The 20,426-nt window shown below is 36.5% G+C and overlaps 1 protein-coding gene across 1 annotated transcript in view; it reads right to left on the bottom strand.

Moving 5' to 3' along the window:
- Positions 1-20,426, bottom strand: part of LOC106136543 (scavenger receptor class B member 1) — a 78,776-nt gene that overhangs the window by 34,344 nt on the left and 24,006 nt on the right. The window contains exons 3-5 of the mRNA XM_060953045.1: positions 9,746-9,837; positions 5,056-5,216; positions 2,561-2,702 (exon numbers count right to left, since the gene is read on the bottom strand). Of these exons, the coding sequence (XP_060809028.1) occupies positions 2,561-2,702; positions 5,056-5,216; positions 9,746-9,837 (395 nt within the window). The remainder of the gene's footprint in view (positions 1-2,560; positions 2,703-5,055; positions 5,217-9,745; positions 9,838-20,426) is intronic.

Raw genomic sequence — 20,426 nt, 5'->3', positions numbered from 1 at the left:
CTTCCCCACACCGAAATACAATAAATAAGAATAGACTGCACGAGGGAAACATAAATACGATTTAACAGATTATTAGATGAACACTGCCCATTCGAACCTCCAGGAGCTACGTAACGTAAAGATCTGAATATCCAGGACAATTTTCTCACTCTATTTATTACATGATCTAGATGGGAATACCATGACAATCGTTGATCAACCATAACCCCCAGATATTTTACCTTATCCACTCTATCAATAATAGGGCAGGTACAGTTGGGGCTGATAGTATTTTGGCCACAAGAATGAATTTTTATATGGTAGTCTAAATTAGGTTGATTTCGTGAGTCAATACCAAAGCAGATGTAATTTGTTTTTGTAGCGTTGAGTGTGAGTAAGTTACTTCTCAGCCAGTTGCTACCTGAGCCAACCCCGTCTCAATGTTTGTTCGAGTATCATCCCATGTTGTTCCGTTAAAAATTTGAAATTCTCATTTCACAAAGATCATTTATGTACATTAGAAACAGAGTAGGGCCCAGGACACTCCCCTGAGGAACTCCATATGTAACGTTCTTAACTCCACTTACCCAATTATCAATTTTTACAGTTTGCTGTCTATCACTCAGGTAATCCGTCAGCAAGGCAAGTGCCATATCCCGGATTCCTATTCGCTCCAATTTCTGTATTAGAATAGGTATAGAAACGGTGTCAAAAGCACTTTTTAGGTCTAGGAAAACGGTAGCACATTTTATACCATTATCTAAATTCTGTGCAACTAATGTGCTTAGTTCAATTACCGCATCCTCAGCCGATTTTCCTCGTCTAAAGCCAAATTGTTTTGATGAAAGTATGTTATACTTTTCCAAAAAAATTATTAGTCTGTTATTTATCAGTTTTTCGAGGATTTTCGATTTAGCAGGTAAAACAGATATCGGTCGATAGTTACCGACTTCGTCTCTATTTCCCTTCTTATATATAGGAGTGATAACTGATTTTTTTTTTTTTTTTTTTTTTTTTTTTTTTTTTTTTTTTTTTTTTTTTTTTTTTTTTATTCGTCACGTCAATATCTCTTGCGGGGTAGACAGAGCCAACAGTCTGGAAAAGACTGAATGGCCACTTTCAGCTATTTGGCTTAATGATAGAATTGAGACTCAAACAGTGACAGGTTGCTAGCCCATCGCCTAAAAAAGAATTCCAAGTTTGTAAGCCTATCCCTCAGTCGCCTTTTACGACATCCATGGCGACATCCATCCATATCCATCCATCCGAAAGAGATGGAGTGGAAGAAAAAACATCTTATATATAAAATTCTCGTGTCACAATGTTTGTCTCCGTACTCCTCCGAAACGGCTTTACCGATTTTAACCAAATTTTGCATGAATATTCAGTAGGTCTGAGAATCGGCAAACATCTATTTTTCATACCCTCTAGTAATATGGTATGCCCCTTACCTAAAAATTATTTATATGGCAAAACAACGTTTGCCGGGACAGCTAGTATTTTTATATTTCACTCTTTCAGAGCGCCGGTAACCACACGGCACATGAAAGTTGTTATTTAGTGTGTCCATAAAAATATCGCTTGGCAAGACACCGTGAAGTTACCTACTGTGAGGTGGTTCGCGGAGATCACACACTGATCACGACTTTCTTTTTTGCGTGTTGATGAGAATATATATTGATATGATGATGTTTATTTATACTAGTCGTAATATTACAAAACGGAAGAGTTTGTTTGTTTGTTTGTTTGTTTGAACGCGCTAATCTCAGGAAGTACTGGTTGGAATTGAAAATTTCTTTTTTGCGTTGAATATACCATTTATCGAGGAAGACTTTAGGCTATGTAACATCACACTGCAACTATGAGGAGCAAAGAAATAATGGAATATGTGAAAAAAAAACGGGAAAAAATTAATCATCTTTGTACCATCTCTGTCTGTTTTGTGCTGTTTTGTATGTATAACTCTTATGGTGCAATAAAGAGATTTATCTATCTATCTTAATGCATTTTCTTGGGTTAAGCAGAGATATTAAGTGGGTGTTTAATTAATTATTGGATTAACCTACATATATACATATGTTTGTGTTTATGGGAATTTACGATAGTTTAAAAATCCATTCATGATAAACTATTCTAATTATTTAATAATAATAATTAATTAATTATTAATAATAAATTAATTATTAATAAAGAGCTTATGGCGCAACTACTGATTAATTATATAAAACAAGAATAAAAACGAAGAAAGTCTTAATAGAGTTATTAATAAAATTTTGACGTAAGATTTGAAAAAAAAATTCTAAGCATTTACGCACTATACCTACTTGACAAAAAATTGAAAAAACAAAAAGTCCTTTTTGCAAACATTACGACGAAACGTTCAAACTTATTGTAACTATTTCGACGAAACATACGTATGTATGTCACTTATTGTAACTATTTCGACGAAACATACGTATTTATGTCACTTATTGTAACTATTTCGACGAAACATACGTATGGTTGTCACTTATTGTAAACATTTCGACGAATCGTGCTACTTTTATGTAATTTTTACCTTTCGACAAAACATGCGACTCACCAGCATAGGAATGTTTGGAACGACAACCGCATCGTCGTCCGGACCGGCGCTCAAATCCGGCTGGAAGGTGTACGTCCTCCGGTAGTGGAAAGACAGAGTCCCATTCTCGTTGTCGGTTATGTTCACCTTCTCCCACTCCTCCCTGTGAAAGAGAAAAAGAAAGAAAGAAAAAAAATAATCTTTATTTGGCGCAAAAGTTAACATTACATATTTCATAATCATAAAAATTTTTAGAAATGGAGCGGTCCAAACCATTTTGCCGGAGAACCGCACGGCAATTTTTCAACCATTTTTCAAAAGGCGGAAAAGGAGTAATCTTATAACATTTTTCTTAGACGCTTAATGCAAGTAGGTACATCCGTAAATGTTGCATAACATAATAATAGAACTAAATTGGTCGCAATGAAGGTAAATTGCATTATCTGCACGCCAAGTTGCATGTAAAAGGTATTTTTCATCTAAGAATATAATACATACATACATAAATACATATAATCATGTTCCGTGTGGTTCCCGGCACCAATAGGAAAAAGAATAGGATCACTCCGTCTCTTTTCCATGGATGTCGTAAAAGGCGACTAAGGGATAGGCCTATAAACTTGGGTTTCTCCCTTAAGGCGACAGGCTAGCAACCTAACGTGGCCTATTAGTCTTTTTAAGACTGTCGGTTTTAAGAGCGGGGCGGGGCGAGGCGGGAGACGTGATTATATGTATGTATGTATGTATATAATAATGTCTTTATCCCTTGCGAGGAATACAGAGCGAACAGTCTTGATAAGACTGATAGGCCACGTTCAGCTGTTTGGCTTAATGATAGAATTGAGATACAAATAGTGACAGGTTGCTAGCCCATCGCCTTAAAGAAAAATCCCAAGTTTACAAGCCTATCCCTTCATCGCCTTTTACGACATCCATGGTAACGAGATGTTGTGTTAACTATGTAGTAACCATCTCAAAGAAGGCGCAGTAGACAACAAAATCTAATATCAATAAAATTAAAATTAAGAATTTATATGAAGTCAGTCAGACATCATATCAATTCTTGATACCGTGACCTCAATAGCGCCACGTGAGGTCACATAAGTAAATTGATTTTTAATTCAATGTACCATCAAGACGGTATCATTTTAAATTAACATTTCAGGAAGGTGAGGGTTTTATAATTCATTAAGAATTTAGTTTAAATGTTTTCCTTTATCTTATCAAAAGTTGAAGGTACCCAATTGACAAATCAATTTACTAAATGATATTGAGATGAAAATGAGTCTCATTTCCCATAGATGTCGTAAGAAGCGACTAAGGGATAGGCTTATAAACTTGGGATTCTTGTTTTAGGCGATGAGCTAGCAACCTGTCACACACTGTATTTGAATCTCAATTCTATCATGAAGACAAACAGCTGAACGTGGCCCACCAATCTCTTCAAGTCTTTTGGCTCTGTCTACCCCGCAAGGGATATATATATATATATATATATTTTTTTAAATATATATATATATATATATATATATATATTTTTTTTTTTTGACAAATTACACTGATTGAGTTAGCCTCGAAGTAAGTTCGAAACTTGTGTTACGAGATACTAACTCAACGATACTATATTTTCTAATATAGTATCGTTGAGTTAGTACTTTTGTTTGTTACCGCTTCTTCTGCACTGACGCCTTGGAAGCGGCAGTAAACTTAGTTTTTAAGTAATATATTTGACGTCAACCAAGTTGTTAAACCATACGACAATTATTAAGCGATATAATAATATCCTATAATAATGAATAAAAAATTTTGAATTTTGAATTTTTTGAATAATAAATACTTATATAGATAAACATCCAAGACCCAGGACAATCAGAAAAAGTTCTTTTCTCATCATGCCTTGACCGGGATTCGAACCCGGGACCTCCGGTGCCACAGACAAGCGTACTACCGCTGAGCCACAGAGGCCGTCAATATAGACGTGACTATATGAATAAATTAACGAATGAATGAACGAACGAACGAACGAATGAAAAATATTTATTTATTTGACGAAATATTCGTATTGACATAAGAAGTTCTACATTCATTCATGTTTTTAATGTAGACAATGTGCATTCGTCCACGATTTAGATTTAAGAGATCTATATTTGTAAATTGACGTCCGATGAAAATGCTGCAGTGTAGTTTGTTCCGCCCCTTTTTCTACACATGCGCTTTGGAAGCGGCAGTAGTTATAATTAGATTAAAGTGATGAGACGTCAATAAGTGATACCTTGTATCCCATTTTGAAAACAAATCTATTCTATTCTAATGAATGAATGAACGAACGAATGCATGAATGAATGAACGAACGAATGAATGAATGAACGAATGAATGAACGAATGAATGATCGAATGAACGAATGAATGAATGAACGAACGAACGAATGAATGAATGAACTAATGAATGAACGAATGAATGAATGAACGAACGAATGAACGAACGAATGAACGAACGGACGAATGAATATACTCACGAGTACACATAAGGTCCCAGCTCGTCCAGCACAGGCTTGGAGCCATTGTTCAGGAACTCATCGGCGTTGGTCACGTTGTAGACGAACACCCTGATGAAGGGCCTGACGGGGGGGCGCGCCCACCACTCGAACGTCATCGAGCCGGGGCGCAGCACCAGTTCCTGCGGAGGGGGGAGGGGGGGAAACAAAATGATAACGGATTAGTGGAATGCAATGAAAGGTCTTTTCAAGTTTGTTGGCTTTGTGTACCTCGCGAGGGATATAGACGTGACCGTTATGTATGTATGTATGTATTAGTGAAATGCAAAGTCATCGTCGTCGTGTGTTGTGTGATTTGCGGTGAAGCGGAACGTCGAAAAGTAGGCTAAGGGAATGTAAGAATATTCTTTTAATTGTTAAAAATGTGTTAAATTTTAAAGTGCCGTGTGGGTCCCGAGATCAATAAAAAAAGAATAGGACCACCCCATCTCTTTCCATGGATGTCGTAAAAGGTGACTAAGGGATACGCTTATAAACTTGCTATTCCTTTTTTGGGCGACGAGCTAGCAACCTGTCATTATTTGAATCTCAGTTCCATCATAAAACCATAAAGCTGAACGCGGCCTATCAGTCTTCAAGACTGTTGGTTCTGTCTACCCCGCAAGGGATATAGACGTGACTATATATAAGTATAGTAAAACATAGGTCCTAGCTGCGTCTCGTGCGTCAAAATTTTTCGTTCACAATTGCAAAATCACACTGCTTGAATCTCGTTTAGCATACTCGTAAATTTTTACCTAACCAACAATATTTGAGGTCAATATTGCCGTGTCTAACTAAAGGTCAGATTAACCATTGAGTTAATGCTTTGATAAACAAAATAATGGTTATTGCCTGCGAATTCGGTCGCTTGGTAAATAATCAAATTCAACATTTTTGTTCATAACTAGAGGCCGCCCGCGACTTCATAAGCATGGAAACACTATCAATACCGCGGGAAATCCGGGATAAAAAGTAGCCTATATGTTATTCTGGGTCTTCAGCTACCTACATACCAAAATTAAACGTAATCGGTTCAGTAGTTGTCACTAAGCCAAACAGCTGAATGTGGCTTTTCAGTCTTTTCAAGATTGTTAGCTCTGTCTATCCCGCAGGGGTACACATATGTAGAAACATTTTGCATTCTGTTCCGTTCAGTGGGGATGGTAGATCAGTACGGAACAGAAAATAAATAAATAATTAATAATAAATAAATATATACGGGACAAATTACACAGATTGAGTTAGCCTCGAAGTAAATTCGAGACTTGTGTTACGAGAAATATATATATATATATATATATATATATATATATATATATATATATATATATATATATATATATATATGTATATATATATATATGTATATATGTATATATATGTGTGTGTGTGTGTATATATATGTATATATAAGGCACAAAAAGAGTTTTTTGACCAGTTAATATGGATAATAGAATAAAGTGCTAAATTAGGTACAAAATCTTCATACAAAAGACATCAACGATCTTCAATTAAATACGTACAATACATATAGTCACGTATATATTCCATGCGGGGTAGACAGAGCCAACAGTCTTGAAAAGACTTAAGGGCCACAGCTTAATGATGGAACTGACTTTCAAATAGTGACAGGTTGCGAGCCTATCGCCTACAAGAGGAATCCCAAGTAAGATACCTTTTTTTACCTTAGTCGCCTTACAAATACAAAAAATTAAATAAGAAAGTAATTTGACGAACCAATTTAACAATAATATGAATTCTTTTGATATCTATTATAGTATTTGTTAGTACTTTTCATTTTATTCGGTTCCTACCAATCAATATCAAAAATGTACAGCTTCACATTACTTAGTATTTAAAACAAAAATTGGTCCTTCGAGCCGGACCGAGGGAAACCTAGCAACGAAATGTGGGCCAAGGCGTCATAATTAGCATTAACTCGAGTCGCACGCGCTTTCGAAACGGCAGTCGAATGTGAAACAAAGATTCCACAGACTAAGTTAATTATAGACACGGTAATTTTCAACTATTATTATAAATTATTTATTTTTTTTAAGTCAAGTGCACCCTGAAGCGACGAGCATCATTAAATAGAGTTATGAATGTGGATGAAGCGAAAGAAGTATACAAGCATCGTGTCAAGTGGAAAGATGTAGGCTTTGCTTACCCCTCCGGGTAAGAGGCGCGATGTTTTATATTATAACATAACATAATTGTCATAATTTTAATTAAACATTATTTGTTTATTAATGGTCAATGTGCATTAAGTTTTATTTTATGACAATCTAGTAAAGTAAAGTAAAGTAAAAATAATTTATTCAAAGAACACCAAAACAAAAAGACAAAAGAGATCTAGAGATATGGCGACATTACTAACGTCAAACACTATCGAAATTGACGCGCTCAGCCAATAGCAGCGAAGAATCTAAATCGCACAGACAAAGATTTCACTTGATTGGAGTATAAATACAACCTCCGACACAACATAGTCTGTCGCGGGGTTCCCCAGGCATAACACCTAGCCTGACGGCAGATCTTCCCTTTGGTGTCGGACAAATACATATTTAAGAGTTTATTTTTTTAAAGATTGAGCTAACTTCAGTCTGTAACCCAATCTTAAAAAAATCAATACCGTTAAGTTAAAATGACTCAAGGTCCGCACAACAAGTTATTGACATTGAAATAACTGCACGTTTTCAAGGCCGACATAACTATATAGGTTAATTATGTAACGTGAATACATTTGACAATACAAAATGGCCGTGTATGGTAACTTGATATTGATGTCGTTATGATTTAAATTTATTATTGTCTAGCCTTTTAGGGACCTACCTAGCATTGACCTGTTTCAAGTTAAAAATTAAGTTTTCTTTTAATACGTAAAATACATACATGCTTACGTTATATTAGATATAAAAAGCGTAAGGTAATGGAATTAAAATATGTATTTTTTTTAATTGAAATAAATCTCAATCCCTTCATAAGGCAGCTAGTATAGTAGTGGCTCTTTCTACCCCGTATGGACTAAAGACGTGATTATATGTATATATGTAAAAATACATAATTATATAGGTTTCTTTATTATTATATACGTGCGTATTGAACCCAAAAATAAATATACAAATAAGTCTTTGAATTAAACATAAAAAGCGGTTGGGTATTAAATATGCATGTAAAATAAAATGAATTAAAAATATTTGTTGTACTGTCTATTCTGTTATTCGCTCTATGTCAGCTACCGTTTCACGGCGAGAGTGACTTTTGGGAATTCTTTTGTTTTATCGTGGTCCATTGTCAAACATAATCAATGTATAATATCTTTTCAATTCACTTTTCAAGTTCTCAAATTATAAGGTTATATAAAGTTTACAATATAAATATAGATGCATTATTTTTAAACAATACACCGAAATCAATAACATTACATCTTAGAAACTTTTTAATGTAAATTTACATACGGCATTCGCGTCTTTACCCCTTCCGGGGTAGGCAGAGCTAACAGTGTTGAAAATACTGTAAGGCCACGTTCGGCTGTATGGCTTAATTCATTCATACATATAATCATGTGTATATCGGTAGCGGGGTAGACAGAGCCAGCAGTCTTTAAAGACTGACAGGACATGTTCAGCTGTTGGGCTTAATGATAGAATTGAGTTGGGTAGCAACCTGTCACTATTCGAATCTCAATTCTATCATTAATCCAAACAGCTAAACGTGACCATTCAGTCTTTTGATGACTGCTGGCTCTGTTTGCCTCGCAAAGGATATAGACGTGATTAATTGCTATGTTCTGTTACTAAATATACATACTTCTATATACCAATGCAGGTATATACTTAATCGAATGTGGATGAAGCGAAGGAAGTGTGCAGAGATCGTGGCAAGTGGAAAGAGGTAGTCTCTGCCTACCCCTCCGGGAAAGACGCGTGATTTTATGTATGTATGTATGTATATACCTACTTAATTGCGATACCTAGTTACCTAGTTGCAACAGCCGAGTTGATACGCTCAAATTAAGTAGGCCACCGCTCTAAGGTTGTTCAGTCAAGTTGGACGGCTTCTTAGCATGGTCGGTTCGCATTGAAAGTGAATTTGGTATAGTGTAGGTAGGTACTTTACCGCTAAACTTTAATATACAGACGTAGAGATAATAAATAATAAAATAATTTTGCCGTGTGGTTCCCGGCACCAATACAAAAAAGAATAGAACCACTCCATCTCGTTCCCTTGGATGTCGTGAAGGCGACTAAAAGGGATAGGCTTACAAACTTGGGAGTCTTTTTTAGGCGATGGGCTAGCAACCTGTCACTATCTTTGTAGACAGAGCCAACTGTCTTTTCAAGACTGTTGGCTCTGTCTACCCCGCAAGGGATATAGACGTGACCATATGTATGTATATATGTTGATAATAAATAAATCTATACGGGACAGATTACATATATCGAGTTAGCCATAAATACATACTGACAAATCGTTGATTCTAGACATATGATTTAAAAATTGGATTTCCCAGATAATCTGTGCCAGAAAATTTCTGCGGGAACAGGTTTCCCAGAAAATCTGGACCAGAAATGTCCGCAATAACGTAATTTCCAGTAAAATCTGTGACAGGAAAACTCTGCGGGAACAGGTTTCCCAGAAAATCTGGACCACAAAAAGATATACTCACATGGTCTATGAACAGCCGAACCCAAGTGCCGAAGAATATCGCGCATATGATCCCGAGGAGTAGTAGCACCACCGCTGATGCTAGCACGAACCCTGAGTGCAAGAGAAACGGACATGTAAACAAACAGACAAAATTGTAAGAGGAATATAATAAATGTTAATACCTACTTATATTTATAGGGGACAAATTACACAAGATTGAGTTAGTAAGTTCGAGACTTGTGTTACGAGATATTAACTCAACGATACTACCTATATTTTATAATAAATACTCATTTAGATTAACATCTAATAATAATCTTATTTAGACAAATATCATTTTATAATATTTTATTTATGTATTTGTTTATACATACATAAAATCACGCCTCTTTCCCGGAGTGGTAGGCAGAGACTACCTCTTTCCACTTCCCACGATCTCTGCATACTTCCTTCGCCTCATCCACATTCATAACTCTCTTCATGCAAGTTGGACGGTTTCACGATACTATATTTTATAATAAATACTCATTTAGATTAACATCTTATAATAATCTTATTCAGACAAATATCATTTATAATATTTTATTTATGTATTTCTATAATTAGTTGTGAGTGTGTGCCGTGTGGTTCCCGGCACCAATACAAAAAAGAATAATAATAACATAATAATAATAATAATAATAACATTTATTTCTCACCATAATCCGATACAAATGTGACAATAGTCTTAAGAGCTAATACACACTGTAAGGACCATGGTGGGCTGGCACCTGAACTAAGAAAACCTGTGTCTCAGGTTACCAACCCTCCACCCCAATAATTGGTCTTTTAAGATTAGATTATAAGTGAACATTTAAAAATACAAAAGGTTTAGATAGGTAAATAAATCTATGGAATAGGGAAATTATTGGAAAGTTTGCACTAAGTATGAAATACATGTACGGATGGATGTAAAATTGCACCAAATCAGTAGGTCAGTTATTAAGTATGTAAGTGTGTGACTGTATTTTTCGCGTGTGGGTACGTTTATAACACGAACATGCGAAGGTCAGTGGGTAGAATTTTGCTGAAATTTAGTACACGGATACGTGGTAAAAAGTAGAAAAAGTAGAAATGAAGTCAAATCTAATAGAAAGAATGAAGATGGCCTGTCACGTGGGTCAGTTAAATTACAGGTTTAAGAAGTTGTTCAGTTGAGTCATAGGTAAGGGTTTTTAAGGATTGGTTTAAAGCTGTCTTTAGTGATGTAGAATAGGACCACTCCATCTCTTTCCCATGGATGTCGTAAAAGGCGACTAAGAGATAGGCTTACAAACTTGGGATTCTTTTTTAGGCGATAGGCTGGCAACCTGTCGCTATTTGGATCTCAATACTGTCACCAAGCCAAAAAGGTAAACGTGGCCTATCAGTCTTTTCAATACTGTTAGCTCAATCTACCTCGCAAGGGATATAGACGTGACTAAATGTATGTATGGTTTACAAATGCAGAACATAATTCTTCTTATGTCTAAGAATCAACGACAGTCGATCGTACAGCCGGCGAAGTCCGTATATTATGTAAACACGTACGTGGAAACGGTGAGGTCAACAGAACGTGATAATATTTTTGCAAACATGGCCGCCTGGACGCCATCTTGTTACGCTAAACAGGGGTTCTCGTGAAAGTTATTTTTAAACTTTGTAACTATACCTACAGGCTGGTTGTATCGTCTGCGATTTTGTTTTTTTTTTAGTAGTACATACATACATATAGTCACGTCTTTATCTCTTACCAGGTAGATAGAGTCAACTGTCTCAAAAAGAACGCACACAACTAACTGAGACACACTATTTTTTTCTGCGCTGTCTGAACCATAAAGGATACGTATACACGTCTATATCCCTTGCGGGGTAGACAGAATCAACAGGCTTAAAAAGACTGATAAGCCACGTTCAGCTGTTTGGCTTAATGATAGAGTTGAGATTCAAATAGTGACAGGTTGGCTAAAAGAAGAATCCCAAAATTATAAGACTATCCCTTAATCGCCTTTTAAGATGTCCATGGGAAAGAGATGGAGTGGTCCTATTCTGTTTTCTTATGGTGCCGGGAACCACACGGCACCGTAAAGGTTATATATATATAGAGACTTGATAATATGTATGTACGTGAGATATTGCGTCACAAGAAAAAGAAGTGCTTAAACAGAACGGATTGCTGGTTAAGATTTAGATTAACTAGTTCACAAAGGATATTGTGAGTTTAAAAACAACCGTTCACAGTTAAAACCTGACCAACCGGTTATCCGGTCACTTTATTAATGACATCATTCGGTAGTCATGATCATTAGTCGGTAACTGTACTTGTTAATCTTAACTGATTTTATTTTTACGACATCCATTGGTTTGACGTGCCGGAGACCACACGGCACTAAGACTTAGAATAAAGGACGTACATACATAGATACAGTCACGTCTATATCCCTTGCGGGGTAGACTGAGCTAACAGTATTGAAAAGACTGATAGGCCGCCGACGCGTTCAGCTTTTTGGCTTGATGACAGAATTGAGATCCAAATAGCGACAGGTTGCCAGCCCATCGCCTAAAAGATGAATCTCATCTTTATAACCTTATCTCTTAGTCGCCTTTTACGACATCCATGGGAAAGAGATGGAGTGGTCCTATTCTTTTTTGTATTGGTGCCGGGAACCACACAGCACTAAATGTAATTCAGTAAGTATTTTATCTGTAAATTAAAATCTACATATTGTCTAGCAGAGACGAGAGAAATTTATAACAACGCAGTTTTACATAATAATTGACCAGAGTTGTGAATTATTTATTTCGGAAGTGGGTTAAAAAATGTTGAACACAATAATTCATTGTTATTCTCGCGTGCCAACAGCCAAATGTAAAAACGGAGTAGTTGACAATTCAAAATATATAAGGTATAGATATGTAGATATGGTCCAAGAGTGACGAGCTTGCATGAAGAGAGTTATGAATGTGGATGAAAACGAAACGAAAGTAGTGTGCAGGGATCAAGTGGTAAATGGGAGGATGTGGTCTCTGCCTACCCCTCCGGGAAAGAGGCGGGATTTATGTATGTATGTATGTATGTATAGATAGATGGATACGGTCACGTCTATATCCCTTGCGGGGTAGACAGAGCCAACAGTCTTGAAAAGACTGAATGGCCACGTTCAGCTATTGGGCTTAATGATAGAATTGAGATTCAAAGAGTGACAGGTTGCTAGCCCATCGCCTAAAAAAGAATAAAAAAAAAAAGAAATTTTACGATATCCGTGGGAGAGAGATGGAGTGGTCCTATTCTTTTTTCTGTTGGTGCCGGGAACCACACGGCACTATACTATAGATAATTTTAATTAGTTATTTATATCATTTGACTATATATTTGTTAATTTCGTGTCCTAAGGCAAAATAATGAAGCTCGCGCTTCAAGTGCAGGTCCACTTCTGTGCCTACCATATTTAACATCACAAGTGACATAATATTGTTACGCGACAAGATGGGTGTTAAACGAATTGCGTTTCTGTAATGGCGGCGGTGGTGAATTGAGAACAGCGTAATCGGGGGAAAAATGGGACTTACTATAATTATAGTGAAGCGGTACACGCATTCGTCACTCTTTTCTGTGGAGTAGGTTAGAAAAACTATAGTTACGAACTCCTTTCTTCACTTTCACGGCATGATATCAAGGGATAGGCTTACAAACTTGGGATTCTTTTTTAGGCGATGGACTAGCAACTTCTCACTATTTGAATCTCATACATACATACATACATACATAAAATCACGCCTCTTTCCCGGAGCGGTAGGCAGAGACTACCTCTTTCCACTTGCCGCGATCTCTGCATACTTCCTTCGCTTCATCCACATTCATAACTCTCTTCATACAAGCTCGGCGGTTTCGGATACTTTTGACCTGACCCTTTACCAGGACGTCCTTATTTGATCAAGATACGTTCGAATCTCAATTCTATCATTAAGCCAAATAGCTGAACGTGGCCATTCTTTTCAAGACTATTCGCTCTGTCTACCCCGCAAGGGATATAGACGTGACCATATGTATGTATGCATGTATATCAAGGACCATTCCACTGCTTCATTGTCACGTTTCCAACGAATAGAGCAGCTACGCCAGCATTTTTGGGCTCGTTGGAGTAAGGAGTTCGTGTCTGAGTTGCAGCACAGAACTAAGTGGCAAAAGGGCAACGATACCCTGAAGCTGGGAGCATTGGTCGTCGTAAAGGAAGATCATCTATCTCCTGTACTGGGCCAAACGCCTTATTATTTTTAATTTCCTCCCACCCTAAGGTTGACTGGAAGAGATTGCTTTAGCAATAAGTCCGCCTTTGTACCTCATTGAGTACCTGTGTTTTTTTTTCTGTTTTTCTTTTTCTTATGGTGCAATGAAGAGTTTATCTATCCTCTCTTAAGGTAGTCCCTGCCTACCCCTCCGGGAAAGATGCGCGATTTATGTATTTATGTATGTATGTACGAACTTCTTTAGAGTGTTCCGAACTCCTTTCTAAAGAACAAACATATTGTAATTTGAAATAAAAAAAATATAAATGACAGGTTGTTGAGAATGCATCATCATTTCTTTGCCAGCGCAAATGTTTTATTATTTTCAGCATATTTCCCATAACCGTCGACACATAACTTAATATTCGATTGTCATTCAATTCATGTTAGGATTAAGATTTAGATTGTCTTTTTTAAGTTAATACATACATAGGTACATATAGTCACGTCTATATCCCTTACAGGGCCAACAGTCCTGAAAAGACTGACAGGCCACGTTCAGCTCATTGGCTTCATGATAGAATTGAGATACAAATAGTGACAGGTTGCTAGCCCATCGCCTAAAAGAAGAATCCCAAGTTTATGAGCCTATCCCTATCAGTCTTTTCAAGACTGACGGCTCAGTCTACCCCGCAAGGGATATAGACGTGATTATATGTATGTATGTAGAATTGAACTTTGTACCAGTCACGTCCAAGACCCAACGACAGACAATAATATAACATAATTACGTAACAACACGGCAGTTAACGCCGTGATTAATTAATAGTTTTGTTTAAGTACCTACCCATACTTTTTTAGTGATTCACACGATGGCATTTTTAATTCTCGGAATTTTATGAGTTGATAATCGTGCGCCGTATGGTTCCCGGTACATTGAAATAAGTCCTGTCCATGTGTTTCCTAAACATATAATGACATCAATCAATCATAAGACTATCTCTTTTTAAACGCCCCGGAAAGAAGAGTTATTTTATATATAAGTATGTTCTATAAAAGCATGTTTGTTACCTTCTTACAGTGAAAGATACTCCAACTGATTTTCACATACATATGCATATAATCATGTTGTCTATATCGATTCCGGAGGAGATAGAGCCAACAGTCATGAAAAGACTAATAATAAATAAATAAATATATACGGTACAAATTACACAGATTGAGTTAGCCTCGAAGTAAGTTCGAGACTTGTGTTACGAGATACTAACTCAACGATACTATATTTTATAATAAATACTTATATAGATAAACATCCAAGACCCAGGCCAAGCGGAAAAAGTTCTTTTCTCATCATGACCTGGCCGGGATTTGAAACCGGGACCTCCGATGTCACAGTTAAGCGTACTACCGCCGCGCCACAAAGGCCGTCAGAAGAAGACTGATATTGAGATTAAAATAGTTACAGTTTGCTAGACAACGACTAAAAAAAGAATCCCAAGTTTATAAGCCTATCCGACATTCCTATTTTACGACACCCATACGTAAGACATGGAGTGGAGTCCTGTTCTTTTTTCTACTGGTGCCGGGAAACACACGGAAACTATCGCTTTATATAAATTTGTGAAAATGGATTTAGTCATTGGACCACCTTGGCTAAGATTTTGCAATTTTACAATTGTAACGATTTCTACGTAAGAGAAATCAAAATAGGCAAGATAATTGAGAAATTATCAAAATAGTGCCGTGTGGTTCCCGGCACCAATACAAAAAAGAATAGGACCACTCCATCTCTTTCCCGTGGATGTCGTAAAAGGCGACTAAGGGATAGGCTAACAAACTTGGGATTCTTTTTTAGGCGATGGGCTCGCAACTTGTCACTATTGGAATCTCAATTCTATCATTAAGCCAAATAGCTGAATGTGGCCATTCAGTCTTTTCAAGACTGTTGGCTCTGTCTACCCCGCAAGGGATATAGACGTGACCATATGTATGTATGTATGTAATCAAAAACTGAGCAAAAAATAAATATTTTAAAAATGTGGAAGTGAAGAAGTGTAGTCTCTGCCTACCACTCCGGGAAATAGCCCTTATCAGTATACATGGGTAGGTATGTTAGTATAAGTGAACTAAAATTTTGAAAAGAACGTTGGAAGTGGCTTTGGTACTACTTTATGTGCCATGATTAAATTTGGTATGTCCTGGTAAAATGTCAGGTCAAGTACCTGTACCATAAACTTTTCAACGAGCATAATCTAGTTCTTAAAGTTAAAAAAATAAAACATTCTGTAACAAGATACCTATCGGTAATGTTTCAAAGTTATGTTATAATTTCAATGTATTGTTACTTTCTGAAATGTAAACAAAAAGAGAGAGAGATTCAATGTTTAAAAACATAGTATAAATTACAAAAGAAAAAAAAACAATGTAGGAACTATTCACGATTTTTCATATCAACTACTTAAACTAGGTTATATAGCAGCATGAACATTTTTAATTACTTCATACATTTCATTAAACAACGGAATTTAAAGGTTAATTTTCGCAACGTTAAATGTCGGTATTGTATCAACAAAAAAATTTATGAAACTTACGTATTTTTCTATTTGATCTAGCAAATTCCACCATATGACTTAAATTGTACCAAGCCATGGTTAAAAAAAAACAACACACACACCACAGACACTAAAAGGCGCGAAAGAGGAACTGTCAAAAAAATACTGTTTGAAATTGGAAAACTGCACGATTTTAAATCGCCATCTTGAAACGCCGAGCGCGAAGGAGTGACTGGCCGGTACGCGATCGAACAAATCCGTTTTACTCAAGAATTTTTTTTTAAACAGCCGAATTGTGTTCCGTAAGTCATAATAATAAACATTATGACAACCGATCGAGTGGAAAACCTTTTTTTTTTTCAATTTCAGATAGACTTTTGTAACAGATTAAATACCAAAGATGGCTGTTTTACAGCGAGTCGTGAAAGCGTTAATTCTCTTGGACGTTAAGAAATTTTAACAACGGCTCGCTGAAAAAGTGTGAAAATTCCGTTCCGATCAAAAGAGGCGAATTATGTACAATATGTACGTACATGGGCACATTGTCGCGTCTTTGCCTTAAACGGGGCAGATAGAACTTCAAATAGTAAAGAGTATTTAATTTTGTTAGTTTGTTATCTCTTCACGCGTTATCTACTGTACCAATCTACTTGAAATTTTACGTATATATAATTAAGAGTCTGGAGAGGGACATAGGTAGGGCACTTTTCATATTGGTAAAAACTATAGTATGCATGGGATTTGTGAAAAACCTGTATTCTTTTGTAGGTGGCATAAATTAGCGCGAGTTCAAGCTAGTTTACTATAAAAAAAGAGCGTAACATAATATTAAACCCCTCTCAGACGATAATGTATCGATGAATCAACCTTAAAATTACGATCAACAGAACTTGTTTTAAGACAATTTCTTAAACATTTTTCCTTATAAAGCATTCGAGTATTTTCACCTTTAAAAGTTCACATGTAGTGAACTTCCGCTGTACTTTAACCAGTTTCCTGTTTATAAAATAAAGGTGAACAATAATTTCCTTGAGAACTGTCCAAATATATAAAAGAGAGTGTGCCGCGTGGTTCCCGGCACCAATGGTAAAAAGAATAAGGCTGCTCCATCTGTTTCCCATGGATATCGTGAAAGGCGACTAAGGAATAGGCTATAAGCCTATATAATTCCTTAGTCGCCTTTCACTTGGAATTCTTCATTTAGATGATAGGCTAGCAATCTGCCACTATTTAAATCTCAATTCTATTATTAAATCAAAAAGCTGAACGTGGCCTATCAGTCTATTCCAGACCGACTCTGTCTACCTCGCAAGGGATATAGACGTGATAATATGTAGATATGTACTGATTCTACACACACATTAAATAACGCTTTATCCCAGAGGGGTAGGCAGAAACTACATCTTTCCACTTGACACGATCGTGTTTTGTAGATGGCGTTAAATTCGTCTGTATTTATGTAGATGGAGCTAAATTCACACGGGCAAAGCTGAGGGTAAAAATTAGTATACCCCAAGTCTTAGCTCCAAAAACAAAGAGAGAAGTTTATCACTACGAGGTACCGCATCGCGTAATGATTCTAATAGTTTTATAATGACTACAGAAATAATCTAATTTCCAATTAACGGTGACGTACGCATATGTATACGTACATATACATACATACATACACACATACGGTCACGTCTAGCAAGGTATTGCGGGGTAGACAGTGCCACCAGTCTTGAAATGATACAATACGTACATATAATTACGTCTTTAACCTTTACGTGGTAGACAGAGCCAACATTGTTGAATATACTAAAAAGGCAACTTTCAGCTGAACGGCTTAAAAGAACTGTGATTACAGGTTGCTAGCCCATCGACTATAAGAAGAATCCCAAGTTTATTAGCCTATCCCTTAGTCGCCTTTTACGACATCACATACATGCATACATATGGTCACGTCTATATCCCTTGCGGGGTAGACAGAGCCAACAGTCTCGCAAAGACTGAAAGGCCACGTTCATCTGTTAGGTTTAATGCTAGAATTGAGATTTAAATAGTGACAGGTTGCTAGCCCATCGACGGAAAGTAGAATTCCAAGTTTATTAGCCTAACCCTTAGTCGCCCTTTACGACATCCATGGGAAAGATATATATTAATTCTATAGTACATACAGCTAAACGTGGCCCTAGACAGTATTTTAGACACTGTTAGCTCTGCAGTCTTTATTTGTTACTAAAAGCTTCTGCCCGCGACTTCGTTCGCTTTGTATTTCTAATGCGCGTGACCCGACACGCACTTGGCCATTTTTTCTAAGGACTAATGACGCAACGGTTCATTTAATTTTCATATCGTTTACCTTAACCCGCGGTTAAATTGGAAATCATAATAGTTTCAAAGCGAGGTCAAACGTATAATTAACAATATTACCTACATATGTTAAACATATTCGGTGACAGTTCAAATTGCTTTACGAGATTGAAAGACATTGACAGACAGACACACTGACATTGTTGTAAGGTATGGTATATTGTTTATCTAATTATCTTATTTACATATGTTTATGAAAAACTTGGGATTATTCTTGCAGGCGATGGACTAGCTTGTAATTATAATTCGATTTCAGTGATGTGACGTCAATAAGTTTTACCATACATACATATAATCACGTCTATATCCCTTGCGGGGTAGACAGAGCCAACAGTCTTGAAAAGACTGATAGGCCACGTTCAGTTGTATCGCTTTATGATGGAATTGAGATTCAAATAGTGACAGGTTGCTAGCCCATCGCCTAAAAGAAGAATCTTAAGTTTATAAGCATATCCCTTAGTCGCCTTTTACGACATCCATGGGAACGAGATGGAGTGGTCCTATTTTTTTTAATTGGTTTGGATTAATTTTAAAAAAGGAATGAGACCACACCATTACATTCCCATGGATGTTGTAAAAGGCGATTAAGGGCTGAGGGCCCTTAAAAAGGCTTTTAAGGACGATGGGTTAGCAACCTGACACTTTTGAATCTCAATTCCATCGTAAAGCCGTGAAGCTGAACGTGGCCTTTTAGTCTTTACAAGATTGTTGCAGTGCACTGTCTATCCCGCAAGGGATATAGACGTGATGTACAACGGCATCCAAGTAATCTAGTTATCTGGTCATTTATAATTAAAACAAAATCTCAACTGGAGCTACAGCGTAAACGACAGTTTAGTTATCGTTCTCTCTCTCAGTAGTGTAGCGTTAGAGCGAGACAGGGAGTGGAGAAAGTATTTTTTTTCAACTGGGTCAGTTGGTTCGTCGAGTATAAACTCGTAGTAATTGCAGTTCCGCCATTACTGATGACGTACTTATAATGAGAATACTAGACGTTGTCTGTGACTTTGTCCGCCTGAAATACATACATACAAATACTATATCCCTTGTGGGGTAGACAGAGCCAACAGTCTTGAAAAGACTGATAGGCCACGTTCAGCTGTTTGGCTTGATGATAGAATTGAGATTCAAATAGTGAATTAATCCCAAGTTTGTAAGCCTATTCCTTAGTCGCCTTTTACGACATCCGTGGAAAAGAGGTGGAGTGGTCCTATTCTTTTTGTATTGGTGCATACATAGGTAGGTATAGGTACTAGCTATCTCAGCAAACGTTGTTTTGGCATATAAATAATTTTCAAGTAATATCTAGTAAAAATAAAATGATAAGGGTGGATAACCCTTATCACTAAAGGGTATGAAAAACAGATGTTGGCCGCTTCTCAGACCTACTCAGTATGCTCACAAAATTTCATGAGAATCTATTTTTATTTCGGTTTAAATATCTATAAATTTTAACTTATTATTCCAATGTCTAAGCTTGGAACTGTTTATTACAGTAGTTTATGCGTCAAAGAGTAACAAACACACCAACTTTTGCATTTATAATGT

This window comes from Amyelois transitella, chromosome 30 (genome assembly GCF_032362555.1).
Source record: "Amyelois transitella isolate CPQ chromosome 30, ilAmyTran1.1, whole genome shotgun sequence".
In the NCBI taxonomy this organism is placed as follows: Eukaryota; Metazoa; Arthropoda; class Insecta; order Lepidoptera; family Pyralidae; genus Amyelois; species Amyelois transitella.
Note: the sequence above shows the minus strand (reverse complement) of the source record. Positions and strands in the feature narration are given on the sequence as shown.